We start from the raw sequence: 20,268 nt of genomic DNA, 5'->3' as shown, positions 1-20,268 counted from the left end.
ATGCTCTCAATTACTTGCTGATTTCCATTGGGAACTGGCATCCAATTAATTACAGCAGAAAATTAATTAACTAGATGTTTGTGACTGGAGTCACTTGCCTGTAACCATTATAAGGTACCATTTTCAAAGCTCAGGGGAACTGCATGTTTTCCGTTTTGGCTACTGGTTTCATCATATTCCTTAAAAAGCTAATTTTAAGGAATTTGATGTCCCTTTTTCCATGAAGGGACAAAGGACTGCAGGTGCTGGTTTGTACCAAAGATAAACACAAAGTGCTGGAGTCACTCAGCGGGCCAGGCAGCAACTCTGCAGAAAAGGGATGGGTGACGTTTTGGGTTAGGACTCTTCTTCAGAGGCGTCTGAAGAAACCTTCTTCCCAACCCGACTGGCACTGTGGAAGAGTTATTGCCTTACAGCGCTTAAAACGCCAGAGACCTGGGTTTGATCCTGACTGCGGCTGCTGTCTGTGTGTTGTACATTCTCCCCGTAGTTTGTACGTTCTCCCCGTGACCTGCGTATGGTTTCTCCAAGATCTTCCAAAGACGCGCTGGTTTGTAGGCTAATTGGCCTCAGCAAAATTATAAATTGTCCCTAGCGTGTGCAAGATGGTGTTAGTGTGCGGGGATCGCCGGTCCGCACAGACTCGGTGGGCCGAAGGGCCTGTTCTCTCACTGTAGCTCTAAACTAAAACCTTGCAACAGCTGCCTGAGTTTTGTGTTAGCATTCAACAACAGTGACTGGACGTTCACATGCTTGTATTAAAAGTACATACTTGTTGAAAATGACATACCTCCGGATCATCTTGTCCTTCCATGCTGCCTTGTGTTGGACATCGCTGCCGCCTGAGAGAGTCTCTGTACATGTCACCTGCAATGAATAGAAACTGCCTTCAGTTTACGCAATTAAACCCAATGGCCAATTCACTTAATTAGTGCAAAGGTCCAATTTATCTCACACATCTGGAAATTCACCTTGTGAAACAATAGCTTGTAGTTCACTTAAAGCGCAGCTGTAGTTTAGTTTAGTTAAGTTTAGAGATACGGTGTGGAAACAGGCCCTTCGGCCCACCCCGACCAGCGATCCTCACACACTAACACTATCCTACACACACTAACACTATCCTACACACACACACACACACACCAACTTACATTTACACCAAGCCAATTAACCTCCAAACAGATTCAGATTCAGATTCAATTTTAATTGTCATTGTCAGTGTACAGTACAGAGACAACGAAATGCATTTAGCATCTCCCTGGAAGAGCGACATAGCAAATGATTTGAATAAATAATAATAAGTGTCCGGGGGGGGGGGGGGGGGTGGTGATTGGCAGTCACCGAGGTACGTTGTTGAGTCGAGTGACAGCCGCCGGGCTGCGTCTCTGTGGAGTGTGGGTGGAAACCGGGGATCTCGGAGAAAAGCCGCGCAGGTCACGGGGAGAACGGACAAACTCCGCACCAGAAGTCAGGATTGAACCCGGGTCCCTAGCGCTGTAAGGCATCAACTCTACCGCTGCACCACCGTGCGTGCTGCCCGTAATGTCATTAACTAACAAGTCAGCACGACATTTCAATGAGAGCGGAGAGGCATTTGAGGGAGTTTAACGAGTTTGATGTCAAATTAATTAGAATTAAAATAATACGTGGCACAAGCAAGCAAATGTTGCTTTTATTCTGTATTTCCCTTAATTTGGTTCCAAATAATCAAATTATTCACGGCCCCCTTGTTTGAGACCATTTGTATGTTCAGCAAATAATAGGAAAAAAACATAGGCTTGTACACTTAGCTTGAAGCTTGAATTTTAGAAGGATGAGAGGATATCTTATTGAAACCTGTAAGATTATTAAGGGATTGAACACGCTAGAAGCAGGAAACATGTTCCCGATGTTGGGGGAGTCCAGAACCGCGGGCCACAGTTTAAAAATAAGGGGTCGGCCATTTAGAACGGAGACGAGGAAAAACTCTTTTACCCAGAGAGTTGAGAATCTGTGGAATTCTCTGCCTCAGAGGGCGGTGGAGGCCAATACTCTGGATGCTTTCAAGAGAGAGTTGGATAGAGCTCTTAAAGATAGTAGGGTCAGGGGATATGGGGAGAAGGCAGGAACGGGGTACTGATTGGGGATGATCAGACATGATCACAGTGAATGACGGTCTGCCTCGATGGGCCGAATGGCCTACTCCTGCACCTATTGTCTATTGTCTATAGTGCATACATGCCATTAACAACCACAGTTTTAATGAGATAAACCATTGATAAATAATGACGTGGCGGGTAGAGTTACTGCCTCTCAGCGCCTGAGACCCACATTCGATCCTGACTAGGGGTGCTGACTGTATGGAGTTTGCACGTTCTCCCCGTGACCTGCGTGGGTTTCTCCGAGATCTTCGGTTTCCCCCCACACTCCAAAGAAATGCTGGTGTGTAGGTTACACAAAAAAGCTGGAGAAACTCAGCGGGTGCAGCAGCATCTATGGAGCGAAGGAAATAGGCAACGTTTCGGGCCGAAACCGAAGGGTTTCGGCCCGAAACGTTGCCTATTTCCTTCGCTCCATAGATGCTGCTGCACCCGCTGAGTTTCTCCAGCTTTTTTGTGTAACCTTCGATTCTCCAGCATCTGCAGTTCTCTCTTAAAAACTGGTGTGTAGGTTAATTGGCTTGGTGTAAATGTATATGAATGTTAAAAAATTGTCCCTGGTGTGTGTAGGGTAGAGTTAATGTGCGGGGATCGCTGGTCGGCGCGGACTCGGTGGGCCGAAGGGCTTGTTTCCGCACTGTAAACAAAACTAAAAAAACAGCAGGAGGGAGCAGAACAAACGGCAAAGCGAGAGGTGAAGTTAATCTTTTTTTCTCCTCTTTTCAGATAACATCCCCAATTAGGCTTTTGTTTACTTCCCATTGAAGTGTAACTTTGAAGTCGTGGAATGTTGGCTTCACAAACTATAATGAGCGTCACTTCATGTGGAACTGGAATGTCGGAAGGCAGAATAATCCAAACCGCAATTTATTGTAATTGGTTGGAAGGTCCAACTTGGTTACACAGGCCCTTCGGCCCACTGAGTCCATGCCGACCATTGATCACCCGTTCACACTAGTTCTATGCTATCCCACGCCCTAAACACAAGGGGCAATTTACAATGAACCTGTGAAACTGCACATCGTTGTGAAGCGGGAGGGGTCACAGTTTAAGGATAAGAGGGAAATCTTTTAGGACTGAGATGAGAAAAATATTTTTCACACAGAGAGTGGTGAATCTGTGGAATTCTCTGCCACAGAAGGTAGTTGAGGCCACAGTTCATTGGCTATATTTAAGAGGGAGTTAGATGTGGCCCTTGTGGCTAAAGGGATCAGGGGGTATTGAGAGAAGGCAGGTACAGGGTACTGAGTTGGATGATCAGCCATGATCATATTGAATGGCGGTGCAGGCTCGAAGGGCCGAATGGCCTACTCCTGCACCTGTTTTCTATGTTTCTATGTTTCTAAACCGGGGCACCCGGAGGAAACCCACGTAGTCACAGGGAGAACGTGCAAACTCCACGTGGACAGCACCTGAAGTCGGGATCGAACCCGTGTCTCTGGCGCCGTGAGGTAGCGGCTCTACCAGCTGAGCCTCTGTGCGTTTGTGATTGGAGACAAAGTCTGAAGAATGCGCTGGAACGGGCTAAAGGTTCAACTGCAGAAACACACAACTGCAGATGCTGGTTTACAAAAAAGGACAATGTGCTTGAGTAACTCAAGGGGTCAGGCAGTATCTAGGGGGTAGTAGAGGGGAGAGAGAAAGCTCATCCAGAGTATCTTTATTGTCTCTCTTCATCTCTACTAGATATTTAGTCAAAGGGTGGTGAATCTGTGCAATTTAATTGCTGCGGAGGGCAAGTTATTTGGTATTTTTAAAGCAGTGATAGGTTGAACGAACAATAACTTTATGTTCAAAGCTGATTTAAAGCTTCTCAATAGACAATAGACAATAGGTGCAGGAGTAGGCCATTCGGCCCTTCAGGCCAGCACCGCCATTCAATGTGATCATGGCTGATCATCCACAATCAGTACCCAGTTCCTGCCTTCTCCCCATATCCCCTGACTATCTTTAAGAGCCCTATCTAACTCTCTCTTGAAAGTATCCAGAAAACCGGCCTCTGAGGCAGAGAATTCCACAGGCTCACAACTCTCTGTGTGAAAAAGTGTTTCCTCATCTACGTTCTAAATGGCATACCCCTTATTCTTAAACTGTGGCCCCTGGTTCTGGTCTCCCCCAACATCGGGTATATGTTTTCTGCCTCTAGCGTGTCCAAACCCTTAATAATCTTATATGTTTCAACAAGATGCCCTCTCATCCTTCTAAATTCCAGAGCTGCTCCATTCTCTCAGCATATGACATTCCCTCAATAGCAAGAATGTCCTTCCTCAAATCTGGAGACCAAAACGGCACACAATACTCCAGGTGTGGTCTCACTAGGGCCCTGTACAACAGCAGACTGTGGTTAGGAAGTAGAAAACCCTTTGGGGTGATATTTAGATTAAAGAAGGGAGAAGAGAACAAGCAAAAAGTGCAAGCCGTTGAAAAGACCTGACATTTGACATGTTACCTCGATTTAAATTAGCCCAGAAAGAAAACCTCCTTGGCAACCTTGACTTGTTGAACTCAATAATCTTTACAAAGATTAGATATTGCATTTCTTCTGTGAAATTTAGAGTAATTGAAAGCTCCAGGTAGATGCTTTCTAAAATGAACTGTTCAAATGATGTCTGAAGAAGTGTCTCCACCCGAAACGTCACCCATTCCTTCTCTCCAGAGATGCCGCCTGTCCCGCTGAGTTACTCCGGCACTTTGTGTCTATCTTCGGCCGATAATGTCATTGGTGCCCAATTAAACCAATCTCTTCTGCGTACTCCCAATTGAAGGAAGGTCGACGAGCCTCCGGCGGGCCAAAGAAACGCTTCAAGGACAACATCAAGAACAGTCTGAAGAAATTCCACATCACATCGAGCAACTGGGAGCACATTGCACTGGACAGGCGCTCCTGGAGGAAATCCGTGCAGGAAGGAGCTCCACGTCATGAAATGGAACTGCGCTGTGTCGCATGGACAAAGCAACAGCACCGTACGGAGAGAGGGAAGGGGGGTCGACAACTACCGACCACCACTAGTCTCCACTGCACCAAGGTGTGTGGATCGCGGATCGGCCTCTACAGACATCTCCAGACCCCCAAGTAGACGACCCTATGGAGAGGAGAGGACAGTCCTACTCGTTTCGAGTATCCGCCGATGAATCTGCTCTGCCAGCACTTGATCCATAACCCTCCATTCCCAGCCAACCCATGTGCCTATCTAAAAGCCTCTTAGATGCCAATATCAGATCTACCACCACCCCTGGCAGCACCTTCCAGGCCTACACCAGTCTATGTGCAAAGTTAAATCTCCTTTAAACTAAACTAAACTGAAAAAACAGTCGGTGGGAGCAGAACAAGCGGTAACGCAGGAGATGTAGTTAATCTATTTTTCTCCTCGTTTCAGATAACAGATTTACTTTCTATTGAAGTGGAACTTTGAAGAACTCTAGCGTGTCCAAACCCTTAATAATCTTATATGTTTCAATGAGATCTCCTCTCGTCCTTCTAAACTCCAGAGTATACAAGCCCAGCCACGCCATTCTCTCAGCATATGACAGTCCCGCCATCCCGGGAATTAACCTTGTAAACCCACGCTGCACTCCCTCAATAGCAAGAATGTTCTTCCTCAAATTAGGGGACTAAAACTGTGCACAACTCTCCAGGTGTGGTCTCACTAGGGCCGTGTACAACTTGAAAACAGTATCTCAAGCTTTAAAGGGGTTAAAGAATATTTACCAGGATGTTGCCAGGACTTGAGGGCCTGAGCTACAGGGGGAGGTTGAGCAGGCTGGGGGATACTCCTATCGTTCACTAAAGAAAGAAGAATCCATTTGTTATTGTGAGCCTTCAACAAAAATAGCATTGACTTGATGGGCCAAAGGGTCTCGTGCTGTACTGCAATCATTCCATGATTAGTCCAAAGAGGTGCAGGTTTGTAGCTTAGTTGGCTTGGTATGAATTGTCCCTAGTGTGTGTAGGGTAGTGTTAAGGGTCCGAGGCGACCAGCGATCCTCGCACGCTAAAGGGCCTGTCCCACTTGGATGTCATTTGCGCATCGTGCAGATGGCGCGCAAAGATATTGTACATTCCAAAATCCTGGGGCGCTGCGCGCAACCACGCGTCACTGCCTACATCACCACACACCATGCGCGTGGCGTGACGCGTAGATGATGCCGCGTAAATGATGCCGCGAAAATGACGTGCAAATGACGCCCAAGTGGGACAGGCCCCTTAGCGTGCGAGGATCGCTGGTCGGCACGGACTTGGTGGGCTGAAGGGCCTGCTTCCACGCTGTATCTCTAAAGTAAACTGTATTAAACTGCCATGACACACACAATCCTGTCATTGACGTGTCCCGAATGATTCTGCATGAATTCAAAGCCAGTACACAATAATTAATTATTAAGGAGCAGTTTAAATAACTTTGTGAGAGCATTTGGAAGCCCCAATGTGTACAATATGAGAAGTTGCAACAATCTGCCGGAGATGGTCATTGAGGCAGGGACGAGCGCAGAGTTTCAGAAGCAAATGGACAGGCACATGGATAGGACAGGTTTGGGGGGAGATGGGCCAAACGCAGGCAGCTGGGACTAGTGTAGATGGGGCATGTTGGTCGGTGTGGGCAAGTGGGGCTGATGGGCCTGTTTCCAATCTGTGTGACTCTATAATTTTGAAATCACTGAACATCAATTTTGATTTCATGTTAAATATTGCCTCAGTACCAGTGTGTACACAAATACAGAATGATATTTCTGGTCTGGACTCATTTAAACAGCCACACTCGAACACAAACCTATTACATATTATACTTAAGCCTATTTATTGGTCTAGGTACTTTCAAAAAGGCTTGAGCAGGACATTGAGAAAATTAGATATGCTCCTGTATTGACTATGTAGTTTTTTAGAAGCTTGATCCTTAGAAGCTTGGCGGCTATGTTGGCGCAGCGGTAGAGTCGCTGCCTTACAGCGCTTGCAGCGCCGGAGACCCGGGTTCGATCCCGACTATGGGTGCAGTCTGGACGGAGTTTGTACGTTCTCCCCGTGACCTGCATGGGTTTTTTTCCAAGATCTTTGGTTTCCTCACACGCTCCAAAGACGTACAGGTTTGTAGGTTAATTGGCTTGGTGTATGTGTAAATTGTCGTGTGTGTGTGTGTGTGTGCGTGCGTGCGTGTGTGTGTGTGTGTGTGTGATAGTGTAATGTGCAGGGATCGCTGGGCTGTGCGGACTCGGTGGGCTGAAGGGCCTGTTTCCGCGCTGTATCTCTAAAACTTAAAACTAAAAGTAAAGCTTTTCCACAAGACCTTTGGACACATTTTCACACAGTTCCACTCACGATACAAAGCTCCTATTACGATTGGCCACAATATCAGGGAGGAGAACCTCATCACACTGTGGTGAAGAGACTGATAATTCAGAGTCAGATGGTTCAAAGGCTCATTTCAGCAACATAAAAGAAGAGAAAGATGAATCTCAAAAAACTAACACATGAGGGGCAACTTTTTCTTACACAAAGATCGGTGGGTGTATGGAACGAGCTGCCAGAGGAGGTAGTTGAGGCAGGGACTATCCCAACGTTTAAGAAACAGTTAGACAGGTACATGGATAGGATAGGTTTGGAGGGAACTGCAGGTGGGATTAGGGGTCGCCAACTTTCTCACTCCCAAATAAGGGACAAAAGGTCAAAGGGACAAATTCACAACGGCAATTCGTTGACCAACTCGACTGTGGCAGGGTGAATGGTGAGTGGGCCCGGGTGCTGGACTGCACACAAAGTCCAGCCGGCGGGCCAGCTGAGGAGTTTTGGCCCAGGGGCCGCGTGCAAAGTCCGGCCCCCCATCCAACTCGTGAACCAATGATCGGCCGTGAGAAGGAGTGGGTGGTGGTGGTGTCGGCGGTAAGCGAAGGTCGGACAGCTGGCCGGGCTGCCAACCGACGGGGCCACGGGCGAGGCGTTGCTGCTGCTGCTGCACTCCATGGGCTGCACTACGTTGGTACCAGGTGAGGCAGGGGCCAGACGCGGCGCTCTGACCCGACAGTCCCCTCGACCCGAGTAGTAGTGGTCAAATACGGGACAAGGGCGGTCCCGTACGGGACAAACCAATTTAGCCCAAAATACGGGATGTCCCGGCTAATACGGGAAAGGTGTCAACCGTAGGTGCTGGTTTAAACCAACAATAAACATAAGATGCTGGAGTAACCCAGCGGGACTAGCAGCATCTCTGGAGAGAAGGAATGGGTGACATTTCGGGTCGGGTCTGAAGAAATGTCACCCATTTCTTCTCTCCAGAAATGCAGCCTGTCCCACTGAGTTACTCCAGCATTTTGTGTCTATCTCAGGTTTAGAGGGATATGGGCCAAACGCAGGCAGGTGGGACTAGTGTAGATAGGGCATGTTGGTCGGTGGACCTGTTTTCACGCTGTAATAATGCTATGACTCTCACATCAGATTGATTCACAATTAATTTTTAATATGGATATATTTCAAATGTCCTCTAGCTTTGGCAGCAGGCATTGACTTTTCCCCCAAACATTTCGAATCTCATAATTGTAATGGTCCTATTCATTTTTTCAGAATGCAGTGTCAAATATGGTAGCAGGATAGTTAATTGCAGTTTTACTGCCAATATCATGTATGCTGGGGAATTGCAGCCTTAATCCTTCATATCCCTCTATCTGCCAAGATATTTTAGAATGCCCAAACACACAGTGGCTGCAGGCTCAGTGGTGGACTTAGACAATAGACAAAAGATGAAGGAGGAGGCCATTCGGCCCTTCGAGCCAGCACCACCATTCAATGCGATCATGGCTGATCATCCACAATCAGCTCCCCGTCTCTGCCTCCTCCCCATATCCCCTGACTCTTTAAGAGCTCTACCTAGCTCTCTCTTGAAACTAACCAGAGAACCAGCCTCCACAGCCCTCTGAGGCAGAGGATTCCACAGACTCACAACTCTCTGTGGGGAAAAAGTGTTTACTCATCTCCGTTCTAAATGGCTTTCTAACTTTGTTTTTTTTTTAAGAGCCCCTTCGGCCCATCAGGCCTGTACTAGCCCAAGAGGAGTCCCTTCGGCCCATCAGTTGTTTGGCCTGCCCTGTGCTTGAAACTGAAATGGCAATGGAAATGAAATTAAATTAAATTAAAATGAAATGAGTTGTTTGGCCTGCCCGTGCTTGAAATTGAAATGGAAATGGAAATGAAAATTAAATGAAATGAGTTGTTTGGCCTGCCTGAAACCACTAGTTTTGGCCTGTACTAGCCCAGGAGGAGTCCCTTCGGCCCATCAGTAAGTATTCCCCCTGCAAGTATTAAACCTCACCCCTGTATTTTTCTCCCACCCTTCATTGGAAACCGGAGAAAACCCACGCAGGTCATGGGGAGAAGGTCAAACTCCGTACAGACAGCACCCGTGGTCAGGATGGAAGGCGGGTCTCTGGCGCTGTAAGGCAGCAATTCTACCGCTGCGCCACCGTGCCGCCCTGTAGATGGGACATTTTGGTCAACGTGGAACCAAGGCCCTCATCCGGCCTTGATCCTCATCTCCCCCCTCCTCCCCTGCCCCCCCTGCCCCCCCCCCCCCCCCCGCACTCCAGTCTGAAGAAGGATCCCGACCCAAAATATCAGCCACCCTTTATTCTCTGTAGATGCCGCCTGACCCGCAGAGTTACTCCAGAATGTTGTGCCGATCATTTGTGAACCGTGTTTGCGTGAAGGCCGATATGTAGTTTCTCTTGTCGCTGAAATCCTTGACACAAGTTATGGCAGATGACACCAGCTCTCTGATCTTATTGATTGGGCCCAACGCAGCTAATCCTCATATTATTTATCACTGCATTGGAATAAATCGTCAGATCAACAAGGATTAGTCCTTAAGTGTCATGTTGCACCATTCAGGGTCTGAATGTCAGACACAAGTGCTGATGCACGGGGTAATCTGGTGCAGTATCTGACTCTGGAGGGAATGGGGAGGGGAGGGGAGGATGGGGGGTGATGGAAACCTCAATTACCATAAATCTGGACATCAATTAACATAATGCTCAAAAAACAGTGAACATTGAACAGGTGCCGGTATGTCGTGGCCATTTGGCTTTATTTTGTGTGTTGTTAATCATGGCACTTGCCTTTATATTTTAGTCTGCACGGAATTGTGAGGGTGGGATTTATTACATAGTCAGGGGCGTGTTAGCTGCTCGGTCCCACTTAGCCCCTGTCCCACTTGCGTGTCCTTGGCACGCTAACTACGCAACCTCGTGGTCGCGTTGAGGTGCGACGGTCCTGTGAAGGTCGTGAGCGACTTCACGCGCCCGCACAGCCGGCTGGAGCACGTGACGTCATTTGAAGATAGACACAAAATGCTGGAGTAACTCAGCGGGCCCGGCAGCATCCCTGGAGAGAAGCAATGGGTGATGTTTCGTGTCGAGACTCTTCTTCAGTCTGAAAGAAGGGTCTTGACCCGAAACGTCATCCATTCCTTCTCTCCAGAGATGCTGCCGGTCCCGCTGAGTTACAACTAGCCCAAGCCAACCAACATGCCCCATTTACACTCGTCCCACCTAAATCTATCTGATGGGTGACCCTCGAACTGTCTTTGAGCGGACTGCACACTGCAAGGGCCAGGAAGCGAGCGGGCAAGATCATCTCTGACCCCTCTCACCCTGGCCACAAACTCTTTGAATCACTTCCCTCTGGAAGGCGACTCCGGACTGTCAAAGCTGCCACAGCCAGACATAAAAACGGGTAGTTTTTATCCACGAGTAGTTGCTCTACTCAACAGCCAAAAATCTGTAGCCTCCCTTTGATCTGGTATTTTGTTGGTTCACCTGTCTGATCAATGGTGTTTTATCATTAATGTTTTATTATTATTAATGTTTAGTGTTTTCTGAGTCAGTCGTAACTGTCACTGAATGTCATGTTGTTACTTGTGGGCGGAGCACCAAGGCAAATTCCTTGTATGTGAATACTTGGCCAATAAACCTACTTACTTACTTTACTAGCTTTACCTTGCACGAAATGTTATTCACTCATCACGTATCTGTACACTGTAAATGGCTCGATTGTAATCATGTCTTTCCGCTGACTGGTTAGCACGCAACAAAAGCTTTTCACTGTCCCTCGGTACACGTGACAATAAACTAAACTAAACACTGACAGGACCAGCCTGAGGAAACATAAAAACATAGAAACATCGAAAATAGGTGCAGGAGTAGGCCATTCGGCCCTTCGAGCCTGCACCGCCATTCAATATGATCATGGCTGATCATCCAACTCAGTATCCTGTACCTGCCTTCTCTCCATACCCCCTGATCCCTTTAGCCACAAGGGTCACATCTAACTCCCTCTTAAATATAGCCAATGAACTGGCCTCAAATACCTTCTGTGGCAGAGAATTCCAGACATTCACCACTCCCTGTGTGAAAAATTTTTTTCTCATCTCGGTCCTAAAGGATTTCCCCTTTATCCTTAAACTGTGACCCCTTGTTCTGGACTTCCCCAACATCGGGAACAATCTTCCTGCATCTAGCCTGTCCAACCCCTTAAGAATTTTGTAAGTTTCTATAAGATCCCCCCTCAATCTCCTAAATTCTAGTGAGTACAAGCTGAGTCTATCCAGTCTTTCTTCATATGAAAGTCCTGACATCCCAGGAATCAGTCTGGTGAACCTTCTCTGTACTCCCTCTATGGCAAGAATGTCTTTCCTCAGATTAGGAGACCAAAACTGTACGCAATACTCCAGGTGTGGTCTCAACAAGACCCTGTACAACTGCAGTAGAACCACCCTGCTCCTGTACTCAAATCCTCAAGGAAGGGTCTCGACACAAATCATCGCCCATTCCTTCGATCCAGACATGCTTGCCTTTTCCGCTGAGACCATAAACTAAACTAAAATGGTATCAACGGGTGATCGATGGTCAACATTTCCATGCTGTATCTTTCAATCAATCAATTTACCTTCCACTCTGAACTTCCTCTCCAATATTTTGATCAAAAATTTAGCCAGAGGCTAAATTCTGTTCTGTGTATTTTTCGAAAAAGCATCTTTGTGCAATTTCCCTGTGATCTAAATTATATTATGAGTTCCATTAAATCCATAAGAATTGCATTGACAACATCCTAAAGGTTCCTGGTCACAATTGTATTTCATATAATTAAGTTGCAATCTAAAATAACTGCAAATCATGAGAGGAATAGATCAGGTAGATGCACAGAGTCTCTTGCCCAGAGCAGGGGAATCGAGGACCAGAGGACACAACTTTAAGGTGAAGGGGAAAACGATTTAATAAGAATCTGTGGGGTAACATTTTCACACAGAGGGTGGTGGGTGTTGGGAACGAGCTGCCGGAGGAGGTAGTTGAGGCAGGGACTAACCCAAAGTTTAAGGAACATTTAGACAGGTACATGGATAGGACAGGTTTGGAGGGATATGGACCAAACGCACGCAGGTGGGACTCGTGTGGCATTGTTGGCCGGTGTGGGCATGTTGGACCGAAGGGCCATGCTTCATGAGTCTATGATTCTATGACTCTGAATGAAAAATAACAAATCAAATCTATAACAATAGTATATCAGATCACCAAGGATATGCATGGTAGGCTGCTCTGGAAGGTTAGATTGCTTGGGATCCAAGGATAGATAGACAATAGACAACAGACAATAGACAATAGGTGCAGGAGTAGGCCATTCAGCCCTTCGAGCCAGCACTGCCATTCAATGTGATCAAACATCCCCAATCAGTACCCTGTTCTTGTATCCTCCCCATATCCCCTTACTATCTTTAAGATGCCTATCTAGCTCTTATCTGAATTGATAGAAAATTGGCTTCATGGAAGGAAGCAGGGGGTGATGGTGGAAGGTTGCTTCTCGGACTGGAAGCCTGTGACTAGCGGTGAACCTCAGGGTTCGGTGGTGGCCCTATTCCTGTTTGTCATCTATATCAATGAATTGGATGAGAACATACAGGGCAAGATTAGCAAGTTTGCAGATGATACAAAAGTGGGTGGTTTCGCAGATAGTGAGGATGGTTGTGAACGATTGCAGCAGGATCTGGATCGATTGGCCGGGTGGGCTAAGGAATGGTTGATGGGATTTAATACAGAGAAGCTTGAGTTGTTGCATTTTGGGACGTCTAACATGGGCAGGACCGACACAGGCCGTGAGAATCTTGCAAAACAGGTTCCAGCCACGTTATCGATCTCGCACCTGTGTTCATTATCGTGGAGCGTTGTCTCTCTCAAGCTAGTCTATGGGAAAGCGTAGCGTTGGTGAACGAAACGCGACAATAATTGCTGGGACGACCACCCGCGCCCCCTGCCGCGAGTAGCGCAGAAACGTCGCAGACACGGGGGGAGTTTAATGATTGGCTCGGGGAGGGGGCAGTAGCGGGGCCTGTTTGAAAGACGAGATAGAATAATGTCACAATGCCCTTGTACTGACCATCCGTTGTTGAATAAGATTAACGAAAACAAAAAGTATATTATGACAAATGAAATAATTAATAACCGTGTAGTAGAGAGTAATAACAGGAAAACATATCGCCAAGGACCAAGTATATTTTCATATAATTTGTATCTAACCGCAAAAAAGAGTTGTTTCCTGTTCTCTATAACTATCGCAACAGCAGAGGATTGGTGCGCAGTTAACATCCGCCATCTCTCCATGCTATCATGCAACAAAGCCTCGTGAAGCAAAACTCCAAGTTTCCGGTTTTCCTTTAAGTCAATTTCCTCGACAGCTTGTTTCCACGCTGTATCTCTGACCTAAACTAAACGAACACCTCCCGCCCAATGGTCGCTGTAGGGTTGCCAATTGTCCCGTATTAGCCGGGACATCCTGTATATGGGGCCATATTGGTTTGTCCTGTACGGGACCGCCCTTGTCCCGTATTTTACAGCTACTACTCAAGTCGAGGGCACTGTCGGGTTGGAGCGCTGCGTCTGGCCCCGCCTCACCCGTCCCGACGTAGTGCAGCCCGTGGAGTGCAGCAGCAGCAGCAGCAGCAGCAGCGCCTCGCCCGTGGCCCCGTCGGTCGGCAGCCCCGGCCAGCTTCGCTTACCGCCAACACCACCACCACCCCCTCCTTCTCAACTAAATGCCGGACTTTGCGCATGGTCCCGGGCCAAAACTCCTCAGCTGGCCCGCCGGTTGGGCTTTGTGTGCAGTCCAGCACCCCGGGCCAACTCATCATTCACCCAGCCACGGCCGAGTCAGTCAACGAATTGCTGTGGGGAATTTGTCCCGTATTTTGGCCTTTTATCCCTTATTTGGGAGTGGGAACGTTGGCGACCCCAGGTAGCAGTGAGAAGAGGGCGTGGCCCAGATGATCAGATGATAACCAACAAGAAAATATTTGCATGGAAACACTACGGTGCGTGTGATTTATGATGTAGCCCAACGTGAATTGACAGTGGAGTTAATAATTTCATTAATTTCTGGCAAGTTATAAATCATCTTTAAGGTATTCCTTATTATGTAGAGAATTCTGCTGAGAAATTAATTCCCAATTAGTTGCACTATACGCGCTGTCTATGTGTAACCATCTGCTCAATCCTGCTTCTGAAAATTGCTTCCCTTGATACCAATGGAGATGAATATCAGAGGCGTGGTACAAAATATACTCACCGCACGGCATTTTAATGCAACCCACTGGGAATGAATCTCCAGGCATTTAGCTCTTACTACCTTATTCTAACTTCCTGTCGGCAATGCCAATTGTACGTGTACTTGAGTTTAGTTTAGAGATACAGCACGGAAACAGGCCCTTCGGCCCACCAGGTCCGCACCGACCAGCGATCCCCGCACACTAAAGGGCCTGTCCCACGGGCATGCGACTGCATGCGGCAAGCGCGACCAAACCAGAAGCGGGGGTCGCGCGGAGGTCGAGTGAGTGACATGCAGTTCGAGCAAAGTCCGCGGGAAGTTCGCGCGTGACGTACGGCGTCGAGGCGGTTGCGGGCCGGCAGGCCGTTTCCGCGCGGAATTTTTGAACACGGTCAGTTTTTCAGAGCCCCGCGCGATGTCGGGACCAGCTCCGCACAACTCCATACGGCTCCGGCGATCGAAGTGGGACCGGCCCCGCGAGGCCGCACGGCTCAAGCGACCACGTTAGGCCGCGCTTGCCGCATGGAGTCGCATGCTCGTGGGACAGACCCTTAACACTCTCCTAGTTGAGGCAGGGACAATTTACAATTTTACCAAGCAAATTAATTTACAAACCTGTGCGTCTTTGGAGTGTGGGGGGAAGCCGAAGCACCCGGAGAAAACCCACGCAGGTCACGGGGAGAACGTACAAACTCCGTACAGGCAAGCACCCGTAGTCAGGATCGAACCCGGGTCTCTGACGCTGTGAGGCTGCAACTCTACCACTGTGCCACCCTGCCGTCCTTCTCTGGTTGAAAGAGGATAGGTAATGTTTCGGGTCTGGACCCCTCTCCTGAGGTGCTGCCTGACCCGTTTGAGTTGCTCCAGCACTTTGTATCTATCTATCTTTGGTATAAACCAGCACCCGCAGTTCTGTTTCTGCAGCGTTGGTTTAACTAGTACCCAGGCAAGACTACACTTTATCAGAATCTTTCAGGGAAAATTGCCGAAGTCGTGCAAAACATAATTCTGGGAGTTAATTATGTTGCATATCGGAAAATGAGATACAGACCTTTCATCTGTATTGAGTTAGTGAAGTGGGAACAAATCAAAGCTGCCAGAATTAGCTCCAATATTTCAATCAAAACTCCAAATGTTCATCGACGAGCTAGAAATCCTCAAGCACCGCGGTTAGCAGATTAAATATCTCCGGGATTAACTCAAAATGTCCAATTATTCAATAGAATCCTATCTAATCTTACTTATGAATCTGTCTTCAGCTGTTCAAAGTCTGGAATGTAAATCACAAAAACCTGTCCAGCAAAAAAACTGAAGGAATTATTGAAACGGCAATTATTAACGAATATCTCAAACATAAACCTACTATGATTCATGTTCAAACATCAAGAGACCTTCCCTTCAGCTTGTATCTAATATGGCGGCAACGTATAACTGCAACAGGTTAAATCCCGCATTCTCAATCCAAACTGTGGCGCAGCGGTAGAGCTGCTGCCTCACAGCACTGGGGACCCGGGTTCGAGACAGACGCTGTCCGTGTGGAGTTTGCATGGTCTCCCCGTGACCTGTGTGGATTTTCTCTTTGCTGCTCCTCTCCCTGAGGCTCAGACCCGCTAGTCCTGGCAACATCTTCGTAAATCTTCTCTGTACTTCTTCCAGCATGAAAACATCTTTCCTATAACACGGTGCCCAGAACTGGACACAATAATCAGAGCTAGAGAAGCGGGGGGGCGGGGAGGGGGGGGATATGAAATGAAAGGAGAGTGGAAATGAAAGAATGTGATCCAATAATTATGTACACTGATTTAAAAAAAACTAATTTTGAAAACAAATAATTGTTTAATTTACTTTCTGCTCCATGAGGAAAGGAATATGTTCCGAAGGCTTATTTGTTGGAATCCAAATGTTCCATCTGAGACCCCCAGAGGCAGAGACAGAGTGGATAATCACATCCTTGGCCAACTTGTGAGCCCTCGTTCCATTTAATGAACTAAGCCTCGCTTACACTGCACCAGCCAGCTGTCTGAGAGGGACGGGCGTGCTGGTGCAGCTTGCCGGCTGAGCTTGCACAGATCAGGGTCACAGGTGCGGTGATAGGAGTGGATCGATGAGAGACGAGGGCAATAGCAACGAGCACCGTCGCCAAGCAGGGTCTCGGCCCGAAACGTCACCCGTTCCTTCTCTCCGGAGATGCTGTCCGTCCCGCTGAGTTACTCCAGCTTTTTTGTGTCAACTCGGGGCTCTCGTGGACATTTTTCAACATGTTGAAAAATCTTCACGAGTCTTCCCGAGCTTACCTGCCGTTAGCGAGTCTTCCCGAGCACCTGCCGTTAGCGTTAAGAGCCGCTAAGAGACGTCCCCGAGCTCCGATGTACCCGCTACGTTCATTCTCCGTGCTTACCACGAGTTTGTTTTTTTTGTTTTTTTTAAACCTGGGAGAGCTCTTGGAATGAACTCGTACAGTGGGACAGGGCTATTAATCTCGGCATACTTGCCCATTCACAAAAAAAGACGCAGCCCAGACCATCGCGCCAACCAACCTCCCTCCCTTCCATTGACTCCATCTACACCTCGCGCTGCCTCGGCAAGGCCAGCAGCATCATCAAGGACCAGTCGCACCCCGGCCACTCCCTCTCCCATCAGGCAAGAGGAACAGAAGTGTGAAAACGCACACCTCCAGATTGTGGGGCAGTTTCTTCCCAGCTGTTATCGGGTAACTGAACCATCCTACCACAACCAGAGAGCAGTGCTGAACTACTATCCACCTCATTGGTGACCCTCGGACTATCCTTGATCGGACTTTACCTTGCACTAAACGTTATTCCCCTCTCATGTATTTGTGCACTGTAAATGGCTCGATTGTAATCATGTATTGTCTTTCCGCTGACTGGTTAGCACACGGCAAAGGCTTTTCACTGTACCTCGGTACACGTGACTATAAACTAAACTAAAATTAAAACTAAAACTAAAACAGACAGTTGGAAGAGCACAGCTCTACAAAAATGAAACGCGACCCAAAACGCCACCCCAGTGGAAACCGAAGATGTCGGAGAAAACCCACGCAGGTCACGGGGAGAGCGTGCAAACTCCGTACAGACAGCACCCGTAGTCAGGATCGAACCCGGGTCTCTGGTGCTGCAAGGCAGCAGCTGTACCGCTGTGCCACTGTGCCACACTATCTTTGGGTCTTTCTTTAGTATAAGCCAGCATCTGCAGTTCTTTTCTTTCTACAGTTCAACTGTTACCCTCAACGGACTTGCTGTGAAACTGCCACATACCAAAGGTAACGAAGGCTCGCTTACTCACCGCACTAGATAACACACAGCGATCGATCGCACTGATGTTGCCGCTGAGTCACTCCAGCTTTTTGTGTCTATCTTCAGTTTCAACCAGCATCTGCAGTTCCTTCCCTACATATCACACTGTCAGGCAATTAACGGGCCAAAGATATTGTGCTTGCGAATTATATAATTGCTCATGTTTTTCAGCATGCAACCAAAGAGAGCAGCGAAAATAATACTTTAATTGGCTCTCGTCCCCAGAAATATTGCTCGGAATCACTAATGAGTCCACAGGCACCTCACTTAGTCAATTTGCAACAAATGGTAAGAGTCTCAACTAATTCTGTTTAAATTTTAAAACAGGCTGGTCCAGCAATTGGTGATACTGAACAGCGATGGACTGGCGTTAAATCCTGTCACTTTGCCAGTGGAAGGATCGCTTTGGTTTTTTGACAACTGAGTTCCCGAGACAACGCTTGACGCCTCGGGGGAGTTTTTCAGATGTTTGCACACACGGTTCAACTGCGCGGAAACGGCCAGGAACGAAGCCCGAACCCGTGCGTCTCTTGAAGGAGCCGACGGATTAATTAGTGAATCGGAGCAAAGCACATAAAAACGAGAGAATTGAGCCCGAAGATATGGGAGAAGCCAATTAAACGATGAGAGGTCCCTGGAGAGTCTTGTCTGTTGACACTGGAGCTAGGGAACAAAGCAAAGAATTCTGCAGTGGATTTCTCCACGCATTTTCCCCCAACTTGGTTCCAACTAACCAAAACAGGAAGGCAGATTATTATCTAAATGGCGTTGGGAAGTTGGGAAAAGGGGAAGTTCAACGGGATCTGGGGGTCCTTGTCCATCAGTCTATGAAAGTAAGCATGTAGGTGCAGCAGGCAGTGAAGAAAGCGAATGGCATGTTGGCCTTCATAACAAGAGGAGTCGAGTATAGGAGCAAAGAGGTCCTTCTGCAGTTGTACAGGGCCCCAGTGAGACCACACCTGGAGTATTGTGTGCAGTTTTGGTCCCCAAATTTGAGGAAGGACATTCTTGCTATTGAGGGAGTGCAGCGTAGGTTTTCAAGGTTAATTCCCGGGATGGCGGGACTGTCATATGCTGAGAGAATGGAGCGGCTGGGCTTGTCCACTCTGGAGTTTAGAAGGATGAGAGGGATTCTTATTGGAACTTATAAGATTGTTAAGGGTTTGGACACGCTAGAGGCAGGAAACATGTTCCCGATGTTGGGGGAGTCCAGAACCAGGGGCCACAGTTTAAGAATAAGGGGTAAGCCATTTAGAATGGAGAAGAGGAAACACTTTTTCTCACAGAGAGTTGTGAGTCTGTGGAATTCTCTGCCTCAGAGGGCAGTGGAGGCAGGTTCTCTGGATACTTTCAAGAGAGAGCTGGATAGGACTCTTAAAGATGGCGGAGTCAGGGGATATGGGGAGAAGGTAGGAACGGGGTACTGATTGGGGATGATCAGGTAGTTGAGGCCAGTTCATTGGCTATATTTAAGAGGGAGTTAAATGTGGCCCTTGTGGCTAAAGGGATCAGGGGGTATGGAGAGAAGGCAGGTACAGGATACTGAGTTGGATGATCAGCCATGATCATATTGAATGGCGGTACAGGCTCGAAGGACTGAATGCCCTACTCCTGCACCTATTGTCTATTGTCTATTGTCTATTGTCAGACTGTATCAAAAAGATAGACGCAAAATGCTGGAGTAATTCAGCGGGACAGGCACTGGTTCTCTGGGGAGAAGAATGGTCGAGGCCCTTATTCAGCCTGACCGTCAGGGGAGAGAGAGGGAGACTAGAGGTATGGAAGGGTAAGGTGTGAAGACGCCAGATCAAAGCAGTCGCTGGTCAAGGAAAATGTAGAACGGTGCGTGGTTAGCTGAGGGGAAGGTGACAACAAGGTATCTTTAGTCTCCCTCTCCCCCGACTCCCAGTCTGGAGAAGGGGTCCCGACCCGAAACGTCGCCCGTTCCTTCTCTCCAGAGACGCTGCCTGTCCCGCTGGGTTCCTCTAGCATTTTATGTCTATAAACAAGCATTGGAACAATACATCTCATTTGCTTCAAACAGGATTATCAGTCAGCGAGGCACAAAAAAATGCTTTGAGTGGAAATGCTTCACCAGAAGTAGCTTCACATACACAATTATTAATTATCAGAAGTCTAAAAAGACCACAAAACAGACTGCTCTGGGCTACTGCTATGAACATCCACTCTATCCAAATCCCATTATGCATTGGCTTAATCCTTTGCTGTGTTCAATCTGGTTACAATG

General features: G+C 47.7%; 1 protein-coding gene across 1 annotated transcript in view; it reads right to left on the bottom strand.

Annotated features, from left to right (window-relative positions):
- The window catches only part of pitpnm3 (PITPNM family member 3), a 232,046-nt gene that overhangs the window by 101,872 nt on the left and 109,906 nt on the right, over positions 1 to 20,268 (bottom strand). The window contains 1 exon segment of the mRNA XM_055658116.1: positions 791 to 867. Coding sequence (XP_055514091.1) covers positions 791 to 867 — 77 coding nt within the window.

The sequence above is a fragment of the Leucoraja erinacea genome, chromosome 28 (assembly GCF_028641065.1).
Source record: "Leucoraja erinacea ecotype New England chromosome 28, Leri_hhj_1, whole genome shotgun sequence".
In the NCBI taxonomy this organism is placed as follows: Eukaryota; Metazoa; Chordata; class Chondrichthyes; order Rajiformes; family Rajidae; genus Leucoraja; species Leucoraja erinaceus.
This window is presented reverse-complemented; position numbering and strand designations above follow the sequence as displayed.